This window comes from Equus asinus, chromosome 2 (genome assembly GCF_041296235.1).
Source record: "Equus asinus isolate D_3611 breed Donkey chromosome 2, EquAss-T2T_v2, whole genome shotgun sequence".
Taxonomy (NCBI): domain Eukaryota; kingdom Metazoa; phylum Chordata; class Mammalia; order Perissodactyla; family Equidae; genus Equus; species Equus asinus.
This window is the reverse complement of record NC_091791.1, coordinates 34,033,537-34,049,818: the sequence shown is the minus strand read 5'-3', so window position 1 is coordinate 34,049,818 and position 16,282 is coordinate 34,033,537. Positions and strand designations below refer to the sequence as shown.

At 37.0% G+C, this 16,282-nt stretch overlaps 1 protein-coding gene across 1 annotated transcript in view; it reads right to left on the bottom strand.

The window, feature by feature from the left end:
* Window positions 1-5,141: 5,141 nt before the first annotated feature.
* LOC106842115 (cytochrome P450 2C21-like) overlaps window positions 5,142-16,282 on the bottom strand; it is a 61,504-nt gene continuing 50,363 nt past the window's right edge. Inside the window, exon 8 of the mRNA XM_070486674.1 lies at window positions 5,142-5,270. Within this exon, the coding sequence (XP_070342775.1) occupies window positions 5,202-5,270 (69 nt within the window). The 3' untranslated portion in view covers window positions 5,142-5,201. The remainder of the gene's footprint in view (window positions 5,271-16,282) is intronic.

Sequence of the window (16,282 nt, the reverse complement as noted above, 5' to 3'; positions counted from 1 at the left end):
TTATTATATCTAGAGCACATGATTTAAAGGTCTATCTCAAATTCTATGGGTAATACTTTGAATTTCATATCCTTCAGCATCTTTGACTCACTTAACATCTTGCCCTAATAACTCATTTTTCACGTCTTTGCAGTGCTACAAAGTAGTTGAATAAAATAAGGATGACTCACCTCAACTTCTATCTATGAGAATTTGGTACAAACACAAGTGTCCTCATGGTATCTACATTAACTTTGTCATAGTTTTTCAACTTGATCCTACCACTATTTAAATTCACCATCCAAACCTTTCCCTCTTTGGCTAAACTTCACATATGAGACTTTTGGTATCATCCTTGAAATTTCCTAACCAATCCCCGGAAATTTGTTTCCCAACTTTCCCTCTTTACTAAAACCAGTCTCTATAGGAATCCTCTGACACAAAGTCTAGTCAAATCCAACGACCTTTCCAGGGACAGCATTTTTTACTTCCCAATTTTTCTGTTCCGTTTCTTCTGAAATGTTACTACTGCTTTGACTTGCATCAAAGCAGACTTCGGCACAGCCTAATTGATTCTTGTCCTATGACTCTGAGAATATGACAAGATGAAAAACCTTGATTTTGTTTCAGATTCCTCTGAACTTCTGTGGCCCAGATTGTCATCAAGTACAAGTTTAAAGAAATGAAAAATCACCAAACTAGTCTTTGAACCTTATTCTCATCATATAGATCCTTCTATGCACAGGATAATTTTTCCTAATAATTATCTGAATTCCATTCTTGCCTTTGCTCATATTTCTTCCTTATCCAATCAAAATTTTCTGTGACAGCATTCATGCTTACAGATTACTTGGCAAACACTAATTTCCAGCTCTTTATCTTTCCAAGTTCATTTTGGGTTACACTCAATTAAGGCTTCCCTTTTCCGTCTACCTAAATTTATGCACTTCTTTCTCTCTCATTATTGTTTTTATCTTCAGGTCCGCTTTATCTGATATAAGTATGGATACACCCACTTTCTTTTGCTTGCCATTTGCTTGGAGATTCATCTTCCATCCCCTCACTCTGATGCTATGTTTGTCTTTAGAGATGAGATGTGTTTTCTGGAGGATGCATATTGTTGGGTATTGTTTTTTAATCAATCCAGCCATTCTGTCTTTTGATTGGTGAGTTCAGTGCATTTAAATTCGCAGTGGTTATTGATATTTGAGGGCTTAGTACTACAATTTTATCTCTTGTTTTCTAGTTCTTTATTTTTATTGTTTCTTTCTCCTTGTATTTCTATCTGCCATTTCAATTTGGTGATTCTCTGTGATGGTTTTCTCTTTATTTATGATTTGTGACTCCACTCTGATTTTTTGTTTTGTGGTTAGCATGAGGTTTTCATAAATGAGATATTCCTTTTTCTGAAGCCTTATATCTCCATTAGCCTATGCAGGTTCCATCCCTTTCCTCTTCCTCTTCTATGTTTTGTTGTCACAAATTATTCTTATTTGTGTTTTGAACAAATTGAAGTAGTTATACTTATTTTTCATGTTTTTTTTTCTTTTTATCTTTTTGGTTTAATAAAATGTTTGCTAACTTATTCTGACATATAACTGAAATTTTCAAAATTTTCTGTCTATGTACTGGCTCAGGATTTGTAAACATTTTCCTTTTTCTTTCAGGTAGGAGGGTTCCCTTCAACATTTCTTGTAGGGCACGCCTAGTGGAACACAGCTTATCAATTCGTATGGGATGTAGCAAAAGCAGTACTAAGAGGGAAATGTACAGCAATACAGTCCTACCTCAACAAACAAGAAAAATCTGCAACAAGTAATCTTAAACCACACCTAAGAGAACTAGAAAAAGAAGGAAGGAGACCTACACAGTCTGTAGAAGGAGAGAAATATTAAACATCAGAGCAGAAATAAATGAAATAGAGACCAAAAAAAAAAAAAAGCAATAGAAAGGATCAATGAAGCTAAGAGGTGGTTCTTGGAGAGGGTAAACAAAATTGACAAACCCTTTGCCAGACTCACTAAGAAAAAAAGATTCAAATAAATAAAATCAGAAGTGAAAGAGGAGAATTACAATGGATACCACATCTCCTTCCATTTCTTCCCATTGCTGAATGCTATTCCTATCTGAGGGAAAAGAGGAACTAGAAGGGAGATTCTCCACAAGGAAGAGGAAGCAGATACTTGGCAGCCTTGGAGCTGGGCAAAGCTCTGCTGAGGAGATCCTTAAATTCATATTTTCCATCCTCCCCACCCCATTGCCAATGCTGACCATGAACACACACACTTACCACATCCTCTCTTAGCTCTTTCACTCACTGAGAAATGACCTCTTACAGAAAACTCCTCTCTCAGATAAATCTGGGCTTCCTTTACTGCTTCAGGTCCATGCAGCACCACCGTGGGGCCCAAGCCCAAATTCTGAGTGAACACAGGGCCATACAATATTGAGAGCTTGGAAGCGGAAAGAAAATGCAAATATTAGCAAAAGAAGTCAATCTGCATGATTCAGACTTACATTATCATCATATATTTTATGTTTCTATTCAGCCATCACAGCTTTAAATACTTCCGAATTTCATTCATGAATGTGATTATTATTATAGCTGCTACATATGAATGGCCTATGATGTGCCATGCAATGACCTAGGCCGTCAGCACACAGATTATATAATCTTCACGTTGACACATTCACAAGTTTATTTGCTCTGTTTTACAAATAAAGAAACTGAAATCATAGAATTACAAATTCTTTTGCATGTACGATGGCTAAAAAAATAGAAGATACAAATTTGGACTTCTCTTTCATCAATATCTGGTGCTTGAACGATTTATCAGTCTGAATGCCTCCCATGTTTGGAACAATATGAGGCTGATTGCTTCAGGATCACCTGTAGAACTCTAACCATGGGAATTCAGATTTAGTAGTGTTGTAATGAATACTAGAACTCTATATTTTTAAAAATGAGCCCAAATGATTCTAACACCCACTCCAATTTGAAACCAGTGGCATTACAAACACAGAAGGAGAACAAGCATCACAAAGAGAGTGCCAGAAACATGCACCATCTCACGGACAAACAATTTCTTTTATCCTGCAGCATTCATAGGGTACAGACAGCAGCTTTGTGAAAATCCAAAAGGACTCTGTGACCACTCAAGAGATCCTCAATGATTATTTCTTTCATTCATTTATGCTGATCCTGAGCCCATAGCTATTTCTTAAAATTAGACATAATTTTCTTCTTCAGGGAAGTTTAATTTCCGTGATTCGTCAGAACAAAATCTATACCTCTTAAAGCAGATAGCTTTTTTTCTTCATTTTTTATGGTGAGGTAGATTGACCCTGAGCTAACATCTGTTGCCAATTGAACTCTTTTTTTTTCTTCACAAAACCCTGGTACATAGTTGTAGGTCATTCTAGTTGTTCTGTGTGGGATGCTGCCACAGCATGGCCTGATGAGTGCTGTGTAGGTCCACACCCAGGACCCAAAACAGCAAACCCCATATCTCCAAAGCAGAGCATGTGAAGTTAAACACTCAGCCCAGGGCCAGCCCCAGATAACCTCTTGAATGAAATCTCTAATCACAAAACACTTCCATTACCATTTGCCTTCAGAAAAAAATCAAAACAAATGACTATGAAACAATTAAGAGCAGCAGCACTCCAGATATTTGCCACGTTATTATTTTGATCCTGTCTTACAATAAATCAAATATTTCTCTTCTCCCAAAATGCATTACTTCATTCCACAATATGACAAAGGCAAACTAAAGAAACAGTGAAATTGTTGAAATACACAAGGAGTCTTTTCTGTACAATGATCTATTTTAATCATTTGCCACTAGGAATACATGTTATTTAAAAGGATGTGTCAATTTACCTATGGTTGCAAGCTACAGAGGGAGCATAAAGCATATTTACGTTGATTAAAGATTTCCTGATGTCCTTAACATCTAACTGTAGGATATTTCCAATAGTAGGGAGAGGAGGGGGGCCAGGCAGGAGCTTCCCTTTCCTGGAGCTCTGGTTCCAGAGTGAAAGAAGCAGGAGAGACAGAGACCAGATCTATTGTCACTTCTTAGTCAGACAACTGGGAGGCTGAAATCCAATGCTTTTATAACATGCCCTGCTAATTCAACATGTGCCACTCTGAGGTATAAAGTGACCTATCAATCAGCTAGGTCAACTCTAATGCCTTCTGAGTGGACTTTTGGTCCACTGATAAAGATAAAAACAAAGTGTTCTTTAGCCTTGCTTTTCTTTCCAATCTCTTATCTTTGAGATTCTGGGATAGGGCCCAAGAAGTGATAATTAAAACACAAACACAAAAACCCTCAGTTCGTTTCAAGTACAGCCCGGATTAAGAACCACTGAAGTAAGTGATTTGATCCAAAATATTGCTCAATATTCTGGATTCTCAGACTGATGACCAGTTGGAAAATTAGAACTTTAGAGGAAATCAGTGCATTCTATTTCTTACATATAAAAAATTTTACCTTGTAATGTTTTATCAAAGACTAAGATACTTTGTCCTTGAAAATGGAAGTCTTTTAAATATTTTAATGTACTGTGCTAACATTATAGCTGCCTAAACATAAAATAGCTAGCATAACTCACATCTGGAATAACCAACATATATCAGGTCATTATCTAAGTCAATATACACACCTTTTACTATTAAGCCCCCTAAAAATCACAGGAGAATGAAGTCTATTAATTTTTATTTCTAAAATGGATAAAGGGAGACTCTGGAATCACACAGCTCATAGGCGGCAGGACTGAGATTAGAACTGAGACCTCTGATGCCCACTGTGGTGCACTATGGCTTACACCACAGCTGCCTCAACAACAATTTAAGAAAAGGGAAAAAAACCCTCGAAGTACCAATTAGTTTGAATTTACACCTCACTGACCTTGTTCACAAAAGAACAGGCTTCACATCAAATAGATGTCCCTTATATGATGCCAAGGATAAAAGGGCCATAGAGTCTCCACTCTCTCTATCACTGCAGAAGTGAAACATGCTCAGTGTAACTGAGGGAAGAGCCAATCCATGAAATTTAGAGGGAACAGGTCTTGAGAAACTATGGCTTCCCCCGCCTCACAGTCACCTCTAGAAACAGCTGCTTCTGTTGCTTTTTTGGACTGTCATTGTCAGAAATAATGAAATGAAGTAGAGTCAGCAGATGGCGATTGTAGACAGAACAAAAAGCGTGGCTTCAGTGAAGGATGAGAGGCAGGGACTTCATTAAATAGACCCACAGCACGAACCACCACAAAATGCCGTCCTGCCAAGAGAAAATATTTAGTGGTCATGAGGATCTAAATATCACTAGAATGATATAAATTGTAGATAACTAAGGGCAATGTTTATTCAAAGGCATGTTCTGTCAAGATATCATTGTATTTGTTCTAAATTGATTAGTGTAGTTATTTCTAAGCTCTTTTAGGAAGGGAAAAATTAAGATTTGTCAAAACCCTAGTTATAAAATAGTTTAGTTCTCACATTTACAGGGAGACTGACAAAAAAATTTCACACCATAATAAGCGTTTGGTTCTCTAAATTATCTTTGATGAAGGTAAAATTACTCCCATTTTAATGATGAGGAAGCTGGCTTTGGACTTTGAGCATCTTGGTCAAGGACACACAGTCTGCAGGTGGTAGAGTTCAAGCCCCACATCCCCTGAGTCCTGCATGCTATCTCCAAGCAAAACATTGAGTTCAGGCAAGTTCCCCAACAATTACTGAGTGTGGACTATGATTCAGTATTATCTGATTCACTCTAAAAAGTGATATTAAAAATCAACATTAATTTAGTTAATAATTACAGCAACTACTGATTAAACTAGGTTAGAACTTGAGTGAGTCCAGGTCTCATTAAACCCTTTATCTACAACAAAGAGAAACAGTAATTTTCTGCTTGACTCACATAGATGTAAACTCTAAGAGATATTCACTAGCTCAGTCGCTCTCTTTAGAATAATCATTTTATTCCCAAAGCAGCAAGTATCTCTTCCCTGCTCCTCATTCTCTCTACTGAGGCTCCTCCCTGGCCCTTTCTTTGAAAGGCCATAGAATGAAAACTCCATAGATAATTTGAAGAAAGAAGATATCTCTGAGGAAATCTAGTCTAATCATTATTTTTAGGAATGATCAATTTTTAAATCAGTGAAGTGAAATGTCACCAACACATCCATTCAAGACCTTGTCTTAGAATCCAGGTTTCCCCATTCCAGGTCAGTGATTTCTCATGTTGAAGAGATTTCCCATTGCTGATCAAATGGATGGACAGGGGAGCATCAGTATAAAGCCCTCTACAGTCACAGAGTGATGCAAACTTTGAGTTGGCTAGAGTTGTGGATTAGAGCTATTATATATATATTTTTTTAATTAATAGACTATTTTTTAGAGCAGTTTTAGCTTCACAGCAAAATTAAGCAGAAAGTCCCCACATACTCCATCCCACACTCACACAAAGGATCTCCCACCACCATCGTCCCACAACAGAATGGAACATTTGTTACAATTGATAACCCATCATCAAGACATCACTATTAACAAAAGACCACACTATACATTAGGGTTCACTTTTTGTGTTCTACATTCTATGGGTTTGGAAAAATATACACTGACATTTATCCACCCTTATAGTATTATACACAATAATTTCACTGCCTTAAAAATCACATCCCAGTGTGATGTCAGCATCAGGATGGAGTGAGCTTTCCAAGTAATCTCTCCCCTCCACCGTACAATGAAAAAGACATTCATACTCCATCAGAGGATATTCAAACACAACACAAAAGACGTCTGAGAGACACACATAGGCATACAACAGAGGGCAGAGAGGCTGGACCCACCCCCCCACAGAAGAGGTGGAATGAGGTAAGAGACAACTTCACTCCCTCCCTGAAAGACTGGGATGCAGGACCAGGGGCAGCCTCCGAGAGGGAAGGAATGGGGGAGGGGATGTTCCTTCATGGGAACTTCAAAGATCCCTGAGGGCTCTTGCAACCTAGGTGAAAGCCCCTGCCGAGGTGAAAGCTAACATGTGGGCAACCTCATCAAGCCAACAACCCAGGAGAGAAGATAGCAAGGGCAGAACAAGAAAACCCCGAGAGCAAGTAGAAGAAATAGCCCCTCCCCCCACCCACCCAGCACCAGCTCCAGTGCGTGGGATGCCAACAGAATGCAAAGGGTTCAGAATATGCCTCTCTTGACCCCCACCCAGTGCCAAGAGGCAGTAACTGTGACCAAATAATACTATGATGCACAAAAACACAGCCAAGCCCTCTAGCAGTATCAAAAATTATATTAAATATCCAAACCAGTGAGAAAATGACAAGTACCCAGGAATCAGTCTTGAGGACACAGAAACACGTAATCTAGATGACAGAGAATTCAACATAGCTGTAGTGAAAAACCTCAATGAGTTAAAAGAATGTAGAGAAACAATTCAACAAGTACAGGAGCTACTTCACAAAAGAGATTGAAACTATAAAGAAGAATCAGTCAGAAATATTGGAGATGAAAGACACAATGGAAGAGAAAAAACAAAATATGGATTCCCTGAATGCTCAAGCAACATCATAGAGGGTTAATAAGCATAATTGAGGATAGACATGTTGAAATGCTCCAGATACAGGAGGAGAGAGAACTAAGACTAAAAAGAAATCAAGAAAATCTCTGAGAACTATCTGACTCAATTAGGAAATGCAACATAAGAATTATAGGTATTCAAGAGTGAGAAGAGAAGGAGAATGGAGCAGAAAGCTTGTTCGAAGAAATAATAGCAGGGAACTTCTGAAACCTGGGGAAGGAGATGGAAATCCATGTGGAAGAGGTTACAAGACCTCCTAAATATGTCAATGTAAAAAGACCTACTCCAAGGCATATAGTAGTGAAACTGGCTAAAGTAAATGACAAAGAAAAAATACTAAGGGCAGTAAGGCAGAAGAAAATAACCTACAAAGGAACCCCTATCAGGCTTTCAGCAGATTTCTCTGCATAAACTTTACAGGCTAGGAGAAACTGGAATGACATATTCAAATCATTGAAGGACAAAAACTTTCAGTCAAGAACACACTATCCAGTGAAAATATCATTCAGATATGATGGAGAAATAAAAGCTTTCCAAGATAAACAAAAGCTAAGGGAGTTCAAGTCACAAGACTCCCTCCCCTACAAGAAATCCTCAAGAAGGCCCTCATACCTTAAAAAAAAAGGAGAAAGGGGTTACAAAGCATGGAGTAAGGAGAAAAATTGGTAGAGAAAATCAGAAAATTGTAGCTATACATCAGAACAAGTTAGCAAATACTCAAGAATAGCATTAAAGATAAAGGGAAGGAAAACAACAAAAACAAAGATAGTCTTGTCATTTTAACCACAAACTGACAACACAAGATGGAATAAGATGTGACAAAAACAACTTAGGAGGGGAAGAGGAAAGGGATGGAATTGGCTTAGTCTAAGGAAATAAAGAGCCATCAGAAAATGGACTATCTCATCTATGAGATTTTGAATACAAACCCGTGGTAACCACTAAACAAAAAAGAACAGAGACAAAAATAATAAATAAGGAGAAAACAAAGAAACACAACATTTAAAACTGCATAAGTCAATTGGTAGACCAAAATAGACAGGACAAGAAACAAAGGAAATGCAGGAGAACCAGTAAAAGAGTGAGAAAATGGCATCAGTAAGGCCTCACATATTGATAATCACCCTAAACATAAATGGAATTAATTCTCCAATAAAAAGGCATAGAGTGGCAAAATGGATTAAAGAACAAGATCCAACAATATGCTGCCTCCAGGAAACACATCTCAGCTCCAACGACAAATGCAGGCTCAGAGTGAAGGGATGGAAGATGATTCTCCAAGCTAATGGCAAACGAGAAAGCAAGTGTCTGAACATTTCTATAAGACAAAGTAGACTCCAAGATAAGACAGGTAAAGAGAGACAAAGAAGGGCAGTATATAATGATTATAAAGACACTCCACCAAGAAGACATAACACTTATAAATATATTTGCACCCAACACAGGAGCACCAAAGTACATAAAGCAAGTATTAACAAACCTAAAACAAGATATTGATAATAACACAATAATAGTAGGGGAGCTCTACACTCCACACACAGCAGTGGATAGATCATCCAGGCAAAAAATCAGCAAGGAGACAGTGGACTTAAACGAAAAGCTAGACCAGTTGGACTTGATAGACATATATAGAACACTCCATCCAAAAACAGCAGAGTACACACTCTCCTCAAGTGTGCACAAAATTTTCTCAAGGATAGACAATATGTTGGGAAACAAGACAAGCCTCAGTAAATTTAAGAAGATTGAAATAATAACAAGCATCTTTTCTGATCACAACACATGAAGCTAGAAATTAATTACAAGAAAAAAGCTGAGAAAAGGACAAAGATGTGGAGACTAAACAACAGATTATTGAACAAGCAATGGATCATTAAAGAAATTAAAGGAGAAATCAAAAAACATCTGGAGACAAATGAAAATGAAAGCATACTGCACCAACTCATATGGGATGCAGCAAAAGCCATATTAAGAGGGAAATTCAGCACAATCCAGGCTCAACTTAACAAAGAAGAAAAATATCAAATAAGCAATTTCAAACTACACCTAACTGAGTCAGAAAAAGAAAAACAAATAAAGCCCAAAGTCAGCAGAAGGAGAGAGAGAATAAAAATCAGAGCAGAAATAAATACTATTGCAAGAAAAAATGCAGTACAAGGGATCAATGCACCAAAGAGATGGTTCTTTGAGAAGATAAAAAAATGGAAAAACCCCTAGCCAGAAGTACAAAGAAAAAAAGAGAGAAACCACAGATAAATAAAATTAGAAATGAAAGAGGAGAAATAACAACAGATACCACAGAAATACAACGAATTATAAGAGAATACTACAAAAAGCTGTATGAAAACAAAATGGACAATGTAGAGGAAATGGATAAAGTCTTAGACTCTTACAACCCCCCAAAGCTGAACCAAAAAGAGATAGGTAATCTGAATAGACCAATCACAAGTAAAGAGATTGAAATAGTAATCAAAAGCATCCCAAAAAATAAAAGCCCAGGACCAGACAGTTTCCCTGGAGAATTATACCAAACTTTCAGAGAGGATTTAATGCCTATCCTTCTCAAGCTATTCCAAAAAATTAGGGAAGATGGAACACTTCCTAACACATTCTATGAGGCCAACATCACTCTGATATGAAGGCCTGACAAGGACAGCACAAAAAAGGAGAACTACAGGCCAATATCGCTCATGAACATAGATGCAAAAGTCCTCAACAAAATTTTGGCAACCCAGATACAGCAATACATCAAAAAGATCATACAGCATGATCAAGTGGGGTTTATATCAGGGACACAGGGATGGTTCGACATCTGCTAATCAATCAACGTGATACACCACATTAACAAAATGAGGAATAAAAACCACATGATGATCTCAATAGATGCAGAGAAAGCATTTGACAAGATTCAAAAGCAATTTATGATAAAAACTCTTAACAAAATGGGGGTAGAAAGAAAGTACCTCAACATAATAAAGACCATACATGACAAACCCACAGCCAACATCATACTCAATGGGAAAACACTGAACGCCATCCCCCTGAGAACAGGAACAAGATGAGGATGCCCACTATCACCACTCTTATTCAACATAGTACTGGTGGTTTTGGCCAGAACAAATAGGCAAGAGAAAGGAATAAAAGGAACCCAAATATGGAGTGGAGAAGTGAAACTTTCGATGTTTGGAGATGACATGATCTTATATATAGAAAACCCTAAAGAATCCATCAGAAAACTATTAGGAGTAATTAACAACTACAGTAAAGTTGCAGGGTACAAAACCAACTTACAAAATCAGTTGTATTTCTATAGTCTAAAAATGAACATACAGAAAGAGAATTCAAGAATCCAATTCCATTTACAATTGCAACAAACAGAATAAAGTGTCTAGAAATAAATTTAACCAAGGAGGTGAAGGACTTATACAATGAAAACTATAAGACATTATTGAAAGAAATAGATGATGACATAAAGAGATGGAAAGAGAGTCCATGCACACAGATTAGAAGAATAAGCATAGTTAAAATGGCCATACTACCCAAAACAGTTTACAGATTCAATGCAATCCCAATCAGAATCCAAACGACATTCTTCACAGAAATAGAACAAAGAATCCTAAAATTCATATGGGGCAACCAAAGACCCCAAATTGCTAAAGCAATCCTGAGAAAAAAGAACAAAGCTGGAGGCATCACAATCCCTGACTTCAAAATGTACTACAAAGCCATAGTTATCAAAACAGAATGGAACTGGTACAAAAACAGGCACACAGATCAGTGGAACAGAACTGAAAGCCCAGAAATAAAACCTCATATCTACGGAGAGTTAATCTACGACAAAGGTACCAAGAACACACAATGAAGAAAAGATAGTCTCTTCAATAAACGGTGTTGGGAAAACTGCACCACTACACGCAAAAGAATGAAAGCAGACCATTATCTCATGCCATACAAAAAAATAAACTCAAAATGCATCAAAGACTTGAAGATAAGTCCTGAAAACATAAAACTCCTGGAAGATAATATAGGTAGTACACTCTCACATTGAACTTAAAAGGATCTTTTCAAATACCGTGTCTTCTCAGACGAGGGAAACAAAAGAAAAAGTAAGCAAGTGGGACTTCATCAGACTAAAGAGCTTCTTGAAGCCAAAAGAAACTAGGATCAAAACAAAAATACAACCCACCAATTAAGAGAAAATAGTTGCAAATCATAGATCCCACAAGGGATTAATCTCCTTAATATAGAAGGAACTCACACAAATGAACAACAAAAAAAAAACCAGCCTGATCAAAAAATGGACGGAGGATATGAACATTTTTCCAAAGAAGACATACAGATGGCCAATAAACACATGAAAAGATGTCACTAATCATCAGGGAAATCCAAATCAAAACTACACTAAGATACCACCTTACACCTGTTAAAATGGGTGTAATCACTAAGTCTAAAAACAAATTTTGGAGAGGGTGTGGAGAAAGGGAACTCTCATACACTGCTGGTGGGAATGCAAACTGATGCAGCCACTATGGAAAACAGTATGGAGATTTCTCAAAAAACTAAAAGTATAAATACCATATGACCCATCTATCCCACTACTATCTACCCAAACAACTTGAAATCAACAATCCAAAGTAAGACATGTACCCCTATGTTCGTTGCAGTACAACAAATGATTGGATAAAGAAGATGTGGTGTATATTTATACAATGGAATACTACTCAGCCGTAAAAAAGACAAAGCCATCTCATTTGCAACAACATGGATGGATCTGGAGGGAATTACGCCAAGTGAAATAAGCCAGAATGAGAAAGACAAACACCCTATGATTTCACTCATACGTGGAATATAAATAAACACATGGGCAAAGAAAACAGTTCAGTGACTACCAATGGAAGATGGGTGGGGGGTGGGCGCAGGGGTGAAGGGGAGCATTTATGTGGTGACAGACAAGAAATAATGTACAACTGAAATTTCACAATGATATAAACTATTATGAACTCAATTAAAAAATTTTAATTTTTTAAGAAATCTCCTCCCCTGTGCTTCACCTATTCATTGCTCCCTCCCTCAAATGCTTGGCAACTGCTGATCCTTTTACTATCTCCATAGTTTTGCCTTTTCCTAAATGTCATATAGTTGAAGTCGTACAATATATAGTCTTCTCAGATTAACTTCTTTCACTTAGTAACATGCATTAAAAGATCCTCCACGCCTTTTCATAACTTGATAGCTCATTTATTTTTAGTACTGTATAATACTCCATTGTATAGTTGTGCCATGGTTTACTTATTAATTCACCTACTGAAAGAGATCTTGGTTGCTTCCAAGCTTTGTCCATTTGGATGAAGCTTCAATAAAAATTCATGTGCAGGACTTTGTGTTCTCAAATCATTTGGGTAATACCAAGGAGTGTGATTGCTGGATCATGTGGTAAAATTATGTTTAGTTTTTAAAGAAATTCTCAAACTGTTTTTCAAGCTGGCTGTACCATTTTGCATTCCCACCAGCAATTCATAAGAGTTCTTGTTTCACATCTTGTCAACATTTCGTGTGGCCAGTGCTTCAAATTTTAGCCACTCTATAATTATGTTTCAATATTTCACTGTTGATTAATTTTGAATTCCCTAATGATGGATGATGAACATCTTTTCACATGCATATTTCTGATCTGCATATCTTCTTCAATAAAATGTTTGTTAGATTTTTTGGCCATTTTTCACTTGGGTTATTCATTTTCTTACTGTTGACATTGTGGACTTTTAAAGTTTCTTTGCGTATTTTTTATAACAGTCCTTTACCTAATATGATTTTGCAACCATTTTCTCCCAGTTTGGGACTTGTCTTACCATTCTATTGATGATGTCTTTCACAGAGTAGAAATTATTTAATTTTAATGAAGTCTAATTTATCAATTCTCTTTTTTTTTCATAGATATTAGGTTTTGTATATCACCAGACATCAGCAAGATGGGAGAATAGAAGATCTCCCATTCATATCCCAGCAAAGAAACAATAATTTATCAGCAATCCATGCACAAAACTGCCTTTGTAGGAGCTTTAGGATCCAGGAAGGAGAGTGCAGGACCCCAGTGTAGCTAAAGGCCAAAGAAGGCTATTTTGAGAAGGCAGGCCTGCAACCAGGATGCAGGCTTGCCAACCGTGGTCTTGACAACAGATCCTAAAACAGCACCATTCCCCTGTGGACTCAGCTGGAGCCCCATTAGCATTGATCCTACCACCAGCACTGTCCACCAAGGACAAGCTGACAACCACAGACCTTAGTGCAGACCCAGCAGTAATCATGACAAGAGGCTCCAGCCTCACTCACCTGAGACCAGAGACGCAATCCCATCAGCCTAGGACCAAACAGTAGATCTTTACCCATTGAAACCAGTCTGTAAAGACTACAATAGATATCTGTTACTTCAAATGAATAGATACAAATACAAGGCTACGCAGTTCCTAAAAAAATCAGTCAAATTTAACACCACCAAAGGAAACTAATAAGCTCCAATAACCAATCAAAATAAATAGAGATCTATGAATTGTCTGGAAAGGATTCAAAATAATCATCTTAATTAATCTAAATAAAATGCAAGAGAACACATACGGCTAAACAAAACAGGAAAAGAATACATGAACAAAATGAGAAGTTTAATAATGAAATAGAATTCATAAAAAATAACCAAACAGAAGTCCTTGAACTGAAGAGTATAATGACTGAACTGAAAATTTCAACAGAGAGTTTCAAGGCAGACACTATTATGCATAAAAAAGAATCGGCAAACTTGAAATGAAACACTTGAAATTAGATGGTTAGAGGAACAAAAAGAAAAAAGAATGATGCGCCCAACATAGGAGAACCTAAATATATAAAGCAAATATTAACAAATCTAACGGGAGAAATAGCAATATAATAACAGTAGAGGGTTTCAATAACCCATTTTCATCAAAGGATATATTATCCAAACAAAAAATCAGTAAAGAAACTCTGGACTTAACTGACACATTAGACAAGACAGACTTAAAACATATTTACGGGGCTGGCCCCGTGGCCGAGTGGTTAAGTCAGCGCGCTCCGCTGCAGGCGGCCCAGTGTTTCGTTGGTTCGAATCCTGGGCGCGGACATGGCACTGCTCATCAGACCACGCTGAGGCAGCGTCCCACATGCCACAACTAGAAGAGCCCACAGCGAGAAATATACAACTATGTACTGGGGGGCTTTGGGGAGAAAAAGGAAAAAATAAAATCTAAAAAAAAAAAAAAAAACATATTTACAAAACATTCCACTCAAGGCAACAGAATACATATCCTTTTCAAGCACACATAGAACATTCTCCAGACTAGATCATATATTAGGCCACAAAATGTCTTAATATATTTAAGAAGATTAAAATCAAATCAGGACAAATAGCACGAAACTGGAAATGAATTATAAGACGAAAACTGGAAAATTCAACAGTATGTGGAGATTACAAAAAATGCTACTGAACAACCAATGAGGCAGAGATGAAATTAATAGAGAAATTTTTAAAATCTTCACACAAAGGAAAACGGAAATATAACATACCTTTCTTGAGTTTTTTTTGTTTTTGTTTTTGTTTTTTAAAGATTTTATTTTTTTCCTTTTTCTCCCCAAGATGCCCCGGTACGGAGTTGTATATTCTTCATTGTGGGTCCTTCTAGTTGTGGCATGTGGGACGCTGCCTCAGCGTGGTTTGATGAGCAGTGCCATGTCTGCGCCCAGGATTCAAACCAATGAAACACTGGGCCGCCTGCAGCGGAGCGCGTGAACTTAACCATTCGGCCATGGGGCCAGCCCCAACATACTTTTCTTGTTTTACTTTGCTTTACTAATTGTTTTATAACCACAGCAAATTAGTAAAGAGAATTCCTTGTAAAAATTACAGAATAAAAGTTTAAAGGTTGAAGTGTTTCCTTAGACAAGGCTGAAAATTTCATTCTCTGCTATAAGGAATTTAGGCTGCAGTCACAGTTTTTGGATATATCTATGGGTGTATGGCACAAAACTTACGGGATGCAGAAAAAGTAGTTCTAAGAGGATAGTCCATAGTGATAACCGCCTAATTTAAGAAATAAGAATATTTCAAATAAACAAAATAAATTTAGACACCAAGAAACTAGGAAAAGAAAAAGAAACTAAGCCCAAAGTTAGCAGACAGAAGGAAATAACAAAGGTGAGAGTGAAAATGAATAAAATACAGAGTAAAAGACAATAGAGATAATAACGAAACTGACAGTGGATGTTTTGAAAAGGTAAACAAAATACACAAACCTTTAGCTAGACTCTCAAGAAAAAGAAGAGAGGACTCAAATAAACAAAATCAGAAATGGAAGAGGAGATATTACTACTGACACAGAAATACAAAAGATTATAAGAGACTACTATGAACAATCACATACCAGCAAAGTGGCCAACCTAGAAGAAATGGATAAATTCCTAGAAACATATAACCTACTAAGACTGACTCATGAAGAAATACAAAATCTGAACAGACCAATTACTGGTAGGGAGATTGAATCAATAATCAAAAACCTCCAAAAATACAGCATGGTGACTATAGTTAATAACACTATATTGCATACTCCAAAGTTGCTGCAAGAGTAGATCTTAAAAGTTCTCACCATAAGAAAGAAAAATTTTGTAGCTATGTGCAGTGACAGTTGTTAACTAGA